Source organism: Glycine max, chromosome 10 (assembly GCF_000004515.6).
Source record: "Glycine max cultivar Williams 82 chromosome 10, Glycine_max_v4.0, whole genome shotgun sequence".
In the NCBI taxonomy this organism is placed as follows: Eukaryota; Viridiplantae; Streptophyta; class Magnoliopsida; order Fabales; family Fabaceae; genus Glycine; species Glycine max.
The window spans coordinates 8729642-8737699 of NC_038246.2; the positions used below are offsets into that span (position 1 = coordinate 8729642).

An 8058-nucleotide genomic window follows, 5' to 3' on the forward strand; every position below is an offset into this window, starting at 1 on the left:
AAAAGGACATTGTTATTATGAGACAAAGAGGGAGGATATCGAATCTGCATAATTCTTTGAGCAGTAGGAAATGGTTGAAGAGGATAATTGTTATTTGTTGTTTAATGTTAGGGATTATTATAGTTCTGATATTGTTGTTTTCGAATTTGCCCATTTGTACAGGGTAGACTATTAATGTAGTCCATTAACGTTAACATCCAAACTTCAAATTTCTTCATTTAAGATGTATTTGAAGGAGTAGGCAATTGAAATGTACTTGATTAATGGATTTTGTTGAAGGAAAAGTAGGCTATTATTATATGGTGTTTGGTGTTGTTTAAGAGATAAGTGCATTACTACAATAAAACTTTTTAACGACGGTTAAATAGGGCTTTCAACGATGGTTCTTGACCATCGTTATAGTTAACGTCATTAAAAGTGAAACACCATTGATGACGGTTCTTAAAAATATCATCGTCAAAAACATTCTAAAACGGTTATTACATTAGAACCGTCTTAGAAAGTTTGTCAGACTCTACTTTTTAAGACAATTCTTACATTAAACCGTCTTAAAAAGCCTTAGAAGACACACTTTCTAAGACGGTTCTATGGAGAAAGCGAGGATTATACTAAATAATATATATATATATATATATATATATATATATATATATATATATATATATATATGTGTGTGTGTGTGTGTGTGTGTGTGTGTTATTTTAAAAGATTGAGGATTATACTAAATAAAACTATATTAAAATTAAATAATATTTTTTCATTGAAAGTTTGTGCTATTTTTAAAAAATATTAAGTCTATAAGAAATTATAATTTATTTTTTATCAAACTTATAATAATGATGCAATACATGTATAAATTCAAAACAAATATAATATGTATACAAATATAATGATGTAATACATCAATTATTTCCACTTGTTGCTGTAATTTTAATCTACATCATAATATATAAACAAGTCCATGGACAAATTAAACTTCCATTTCTAACCTCTTCCAAGGAGTGAGGATGAGAATTGAAGATAAAAAATCTAATTTAATACAAAAGCTTTTGAAAATAAAAAATCGTATCTTTCAATCATCCCTCAAATGGCTAATAAGTAATAAGCTTTCACTGTTGACTAAGTCTTTGAATTAAGAAAAATTGGATTTGGTACATCTTTTATGATGTGCCACTTCACAGGAAAGCTTCCACCCAAAAGTCCATATTCTTGCTATAGTCAATTGTACCAACCATCTCTGCAACCCCACAGAACTGCCCACTTGCATTAACTTACTATGAGTAAGCAACATGATAAAAGAAAAGCCAACATGATTAGCTTGCATATAGATAATAAATAATAGAAATAATATACAAATTATAACAGATTATCAATATTATGCACTGTCAAAATAAATCTAACAATATAGTGCTTTTAAATTTACCTATGCAGTAATAACCATAATTGGTGGCAGCAGGGTAATACAAGTTCTGGTCAACAAAAAACTCAGGGGCTCTGTCGTTAATCATGACCTCAGTTCAGTCAATATTTGGGCTCGTGAAGTGTGAATTTAAATCAGCACCTTCAATCTAAAGTCAAAATGTTAGATAAATTATTGACTATAATGCTACCTCAGTGATGATGATATACACAAATGATTCAAATCATTAATGGAATCCCAAAACATCAAGAGCTCAAAGAATAGAAATTACAAAATTTTATACAAATTTACCATGTCTGCATCATGGTTTCTAGTTTCAGAAACATCATACACTTCCATACCAGAACTGCCACCACTGTCACTTAAATGAAACATAAGCACACATAATTTACAAATTATTACGAGATAAAAAATAGTAGAAACTATAACCAAGGTGTCCCTCAACTGACAAAAGATAACCTAAACAAAAGTATATAGAAACCACTTGCAAATAGTTTTTAACCTAAGGATTGATACTGTGAAGCCTAACAATACAAATGAGCCACAAACAAAAACATGCCAAGAGGACTAAATTAAACCACTAATATTGTAGAAACAACAACAACAACAACAACAAAAGGATTTTGTTACTCCCTCTGATCTTTTTTGTGCTCAAATCACTATATCAATCATATCAAGTAAATTTCATCATATGCTAGCGGTGTCACATATATGATACTAACCAATTTGAATTCTAAACACACATCCCTAATTTTCCCCCCTAAACAGAGCTATGTACTAACACACAATTAAACTTCAGTCATTTCTTACCAAAATACAGTTAGCTTCTTACCAATTAACACACCAATTTCATTAATTCATAACGAAAAAAGAAAGGAAAATTCAAGCGCCGAAAAACCTACACTAAAATGAGAAACTCAGCTCCCACGAAAAACATGAAAGCAACAAGCATTCTTGACTTAACAATTGACACAATATTCGATAAGAACACCCAGAGAACTAACCGAGAGAGAGAGAGAGAGATGAAATTACCTGAAGAGGAGAAGAGGAAGATGAATATCAATGCATGGTTGGTGAAGAGCGCAGTGGGGAATTGGAATTCATTCTTCCTCCATTTCAAGATTCATTCTTCCTCCATGCATCAAAACTCATCAGATCGGGGAGAAACATCACCAGATTTAATGATTTCATTGAGTTTTTTTTTATACCTAAATGCGTGAATCAATGGTGGGAATGGTGGCGGCGGTGACGGCAGCGGTGGAGGAAGGAGAGGAATCCGATAGCCTGAGAATTCTCCTGATCGTCGAGGAACAGATCCTCCGACATGCAGAACGCGTTGTGGAGGAAAATGACAGCGGCGTCGAGCATGAGAATCAAAATGAGGACAGATCTGACGCTGGTGAGGAAAAAAACGAAGACGGTGAAGGTGGAGAGGAGGGCTAGGGTTTCGAAGTCAGAGAATGTTCGGCTGAGAATGACGAAAGGTTGATCTGAGGGACGGAAGAGGTAGAGGAAGGTCCAAGAGGCGAGGAGGCCAATGTGGAGGATGAGAGAGAAATGATTAGTGAATGTTGGACAAATGGGCTCAATAACTTAAGAAGGGGTGAATTAATTTCCCACTAACAAACTTTTAACCCCCTTCTAAATGATAGGCTCAGAATGTAGAAGAAGAAGCATCAATCAATTTAATAATGTTCTTTAAACATGCAAGACAAAATTGATTGCAATAAAATAAATGAGATAAGGGAAGAGAGAAATGCAAACTTGATTTATACTGGTTCGGCCACTTCCCGTGCCTACGTCCAGTCTTCAAGCAATCCACTTGAGATTTTCCACTCTCTTTGTAAAACTCCTTTTACAAAGTCTGAACCACATAGGGACAACCCTTCCCTTGTGTTCAGGAATCCTTAAAACTTAAGAGACCCTCGGTCCCTTAATCAATCTCTTTGAATAAGAAGAAAGAAGAAGAATTCTTTCTTTAAGAGAAAGATATTACAATTGAAGTTCATGTAAGAATCCTTTTAGATTTTGCAAGTGTTTGGCCAAGGATTGTTGAGAGAGCATTTGGCAATGAAGTTCTCTTGGAGTATTTCTCTATTGCTTTTTGAAGTCAGGCAGACACATATATATAGGCCCTTCATGCCTTTTCAAAATGGTTTGAAGAGATGTGTCTTTTCAAAAAGTTTTTTTCTGAAATTCTTCACTGGTAATCGATTACAGGTTTCTGGTAATCGATTATACAGTTATATTTTGAAGGGTCATGAATTTTGAATTTGAATTTCAAGAGTTTCGTTCCTGGTAATTGGTTACAAACAACTGGTAATCGATTACATGTTCAAAATTCACATTCAAAACCCTTTTTAACAGTTATTTCCCAAACTTGTCTTCTGGTAATCGATTACACTGCCTGGTAATCGATTACCAGAGCCCTGGATGACTTTGAAACCCTTTGTTTTGAGGCAAGACTTGATCTTGCAGAAATCTTGAAGCAAGACTTTATTTGTTGAAGCAATCTTGTATTAATCTTGAAGCAATGTTTATCCTTTGAAGTAGTCCTGTTTGATTCTTCTTTGGCATCATCAAAATCATGTATACATACATTCACAGTTAGGAGAGAGACTGCGAGGATGAGTGAAACGACAACGTAGTAGTTGGTGTGAAAGTAGGAGAAGTTTTTGCGGACACGAAGGGTGGCTTTGGAGGACTCGGGTTTCGAGAACGTGGAGCGGTCTGCGAGCTCCGACCAGGGGCGACATTGGTCGAGGCCGTGGTGGAGGGAGGTGGAAAGGTTGTTGATGAAGGCACAGAAGGTCAGGTTGTTCGCCGGAGCCTTGATGGCGCCGCCGCCTGCACTGGTGGTTCTTGCAGTGGTTTGGGGGTTGGAGATGGGGAGGACAGGAGGCGCAGTGGAGGACATGATGGTTTTAGAGAGAGAATGGAAGGGGATTTTGTAATTTGTGATTTTAGAGAGAGAGAGATAATATGAGGAGATTTTGAAGGGAAGAGAGTGTATTTTAAAAGCTTATTCAAAGACGGTCAAAATGAAAAAACCGTCTTTGTATTACCAATACAACTATGATGGTCTTTGTCAACCCATCGTTGTACTCCTTAAAGTCATTATTGAAGGTGGTTATTAAATAACCGTCGTTGTATACTTTCATGAAAATTACTACAATGCCACTATGTATCCTTCAACATCGTTTTCTTCTTAACTGTCATAGTTAGTGTGTTGTTAAAAATCTTTATTGCAGTAGTGGTGGCTTTTGAAAGGACTGATTTGAACCATTTTAAAAACTTAAATTAAAGGATCAATTTGAACCTTTTTAAAAACTTAAAGGACCAATTTTAACCTTTGAAAATAGTCCATGACTTTCTTGATCAACTCATTTTTTTGTGACTTCTATTGAAACACTACATAGCAAATTCATACAAATAGATGTAGAAAAAAAAGAGTTGCACAACAATATCATATCTAAATAGCTTTAAAGAGGCACTACATTAAACCATGCATTTGTCCAAACAAAATAGACATCATAAAAGGCAGGCAACCAACAAAAAAGACAGTTTTTTCTAACAACAAAACATCATAAGCCACTTGAGGAAGTATGACTACATTTGTGCAAACTTTACTACCTATACCAGTCCTAAAAAAATAAATATCTTGAAAGATAACTAGCTAGTTATATTCAACAAAAAATATAAACATTCAATTCACTACTAAAAGAATTGCTTTCAAAAACGGTTCTTTGTGACTTTCCACTCTTTGAATCCATCGTTGTAGAAAGTCAACATTTTCATAACGATTTTTAAATTGTCTTATAATCTTGATTTCTATATTGATTCTCTAAGAAATTGTCTTAGAATTTGTTTTTTTATGTTTTAAATATGTTAAAAAATTGATGTTTCTTTGAAAGAACCATTTTAGAAAGTCTATCTTTAAAGATGGTTTTTTTTTTATAAAAAAAATCATCTTAAAAATAGATTTTTTAAAATAGTTTTTTGAAATGTTGAGTATCTCATTTGGTTAGAAGGTCATTTTTACATAAGAAGGAAGAATTTTGTTTTAGTATATAATCATTAGTTAAGAATAAATATTTAAAAAGTTACATGATTTTTTAAAAAAATATTATGACTTTTATATTCTATAGTACTGATCAACCATTTATAATCAAATTTAATGGTCTATATTATTTATGTTTATATCCCTTGCATGAAAAAGATTCTCTCATACGCAGTCTACTTTGTTTTATATATCATTGTGGATCTGAATGTGATATTAATGTATTCATTCTGATTGATGAATAAATAAATATTTGTGCACGGTGCGAAAAAGGTAATAAATAAATAAATTTCATAATGCATCTTATTATGTATAATTGGATTGAATTTTTTTTGAGTTAATATATTGACTAAAGTATGATCCATAGCGTAAGGATTGTGCAAAGAAGCAACTTTTTTATTTCAGAAGGAAAAAGTAAAATCTTCACTAAGATATAGCAAAAGAGCACTACTTTTTATGCTTTGTGTGAAGCATTTTGTAAAAGAATAACTTTCCTTCCTTTGATTTTCTTAACCCAACATTCTCATCTTTGGAAAGCAAGAAAAGGTTGCGGTATATGGGTTCAATATATGTAATATATTTAAGGATTTAGTGAACAGTATTAAGAAAAAGATAGATAAGCATCTCTTCTTTAAAACCTTAAAGATGTTGCTACTTTAATTAGAATCGCTAAAAGATCATTATCTTCTCTACTTTAATTAAAACCCTTAGCATAAGTATAGAATTTGTCGCTTATATGGCTTTTAAAAAGATTGGGTCTTTAAGAATTAATGTAGCCTGTGGTGGACAAAAGTGGGGTTTGGATGAATGCTTTCTCTCTCTTACCCTCACACAAAATCCAACTTAACGTATTATATACCCTATACCTTTTACTTGTTTTTTTTTCTCGCTTTTTTGCTCTCTTTGACAGGAGGAAGCTCTCGATCTTAGGCTGTCTTTCTCTTTAAATTGTGTGTGGTTAATTTTTCTTTTTCTTCTTTAATTTGTTAAACTTTCTTGGCAAAACACCTGTGTGATTAGATGGCAATACATCATTAGTTCTCTTGAACAAGATACAGACGTGTAATTCTTTCTCACTTGTACGGAGATGAAATTCCTGTAGTTTGAAAAATAAACAAAAGGGTCTATAATTGGTTATCTCATAATTCAAACAAACCCCTCTTTCGTACATCAAAATGAACAAATATATTAGAATAATTAAGGGTCAATATGTCTTATATATGTGTTTATAAATACAATTGCAAGGAATCTTGATCACAAAATTTGGAAAGGCCGGAGCACATTATATATAAGGACGCTGAATTATTTCAATTATTCTTTATGAGATTGAGCTTCAGATAACATAATTGCCATTTACCGATTATAAATTATGCGTGAGGAAGAGCTATATAATAATAATAATAATAATAATAATAATAATAATAATAATAATAATAATAATAATAATAATAATAATAATAATAATAATAATAATAATAATAATAAAGTTTAATTAGGAGGGAAAGAAAGTGAAATTTTGCAAGAAAAAGGAGGAAAAAGAGGTAGAGAATCAAAGTTGACTATTCTCTCTTATTTCAGTGTTTACACAAAAATAGAAAAATAAAAATAAGTGGAAGACCGTTCTTTAGATGAATTACTTAAATAGAGGTTTGAGTAGATCTAAGAGCTGGGATTATGACATGTTAATTAATATCAATATGCTTTCACTTAAAGAAATCTTAACATAGAAAAGTTAATATTGTTACTTTAATTTGCATTATTTTTAGGACTTTTTTTTACGAAAGTAGTAAAAAAAAAATTTACGAAACTGGCCTGGTGTAGCATGGAAACTATTTACGGCAGACGTTGTTTTTGTCACGTTGGACTTAGGAAACGTCATATTGATGTCTCGTTTTAAGCTTTTGTTCTTTTGTAGTAAACATCATCTTGGGTGTGGCATAACGTTAAAGTGTTGGCACGTGTGGAATTTGTATGAGACGTCATCCTGTATGTAGTATCATGAGGTATTATCCTGTGTGTAGTTTTTTCAATTATTTTTGCGATTTGACCAGTCTTCGTTGCACAACAAGTGTGAAGAAGAGGTGCTATTGTTGTTTCTGATATATCAAAATAATATGTCAAATGTCAATCAAAATTTACACGTATAAGAAATGAAATAAATTTTTCAAAATCACAACTTAGACAGATATGTAGCCATTACATGTGTGAAGGACACAATAGGAGTAATTGTCTGCAATTTTGAGTTGACTATGACCTAAATTGGGAATCAAAATCAAAACAATCCTTCCTTGTGATTTCAATGCAAATTGTGCTTCTTAACTTTCAATTAATAATACTGTTTGTTGTCTTTCTTTTAATATTAGTGTTTCTTTCTTAGCTTTCAGTTTCCATGTGCTTTGTAATTTGAAGACAAAATTTGAGATGATGCATCCAGGGAGAGATCAAATTTCTTTTGTTTTCCAAAAACTACACTAAAAATATGATTCTTGTAACTACATACCATCGATGGTGCTTCCTGTTCACATCTACATTTATCATGCAACGAAGACCGGTCAAAGCACGAAAATAATATATGGAA

General features: G+C 32.4%; 1 protein-coding gene across 1 annotated transcript; it reads right to left on the bottom strand.

Moving 5' to 3' along the window:
* Window positions 1-2641: 2641 nt before the first annotated feature.
* On the bottom strand, window positions 2642-4337 carry LOC112998165 (PRA1 family protein B4). The gene is made up of 2 exons (XM_026124209.2): window positions 4026-4337; window positions 2642-3004 (listed from the first exon to the last, which is right to left on the bottom strand). The coding sequence occupies exons 1-2, from the start codon at window positions 4335-4337 to the stop codon at window positions 2642-2644; spliced, it is 675 nt and encodes a 224-aa protein (XP_025979994.1).
* Between the last annotated feature and the right edge of the window lie 3721 nt (window positions 4338-8058).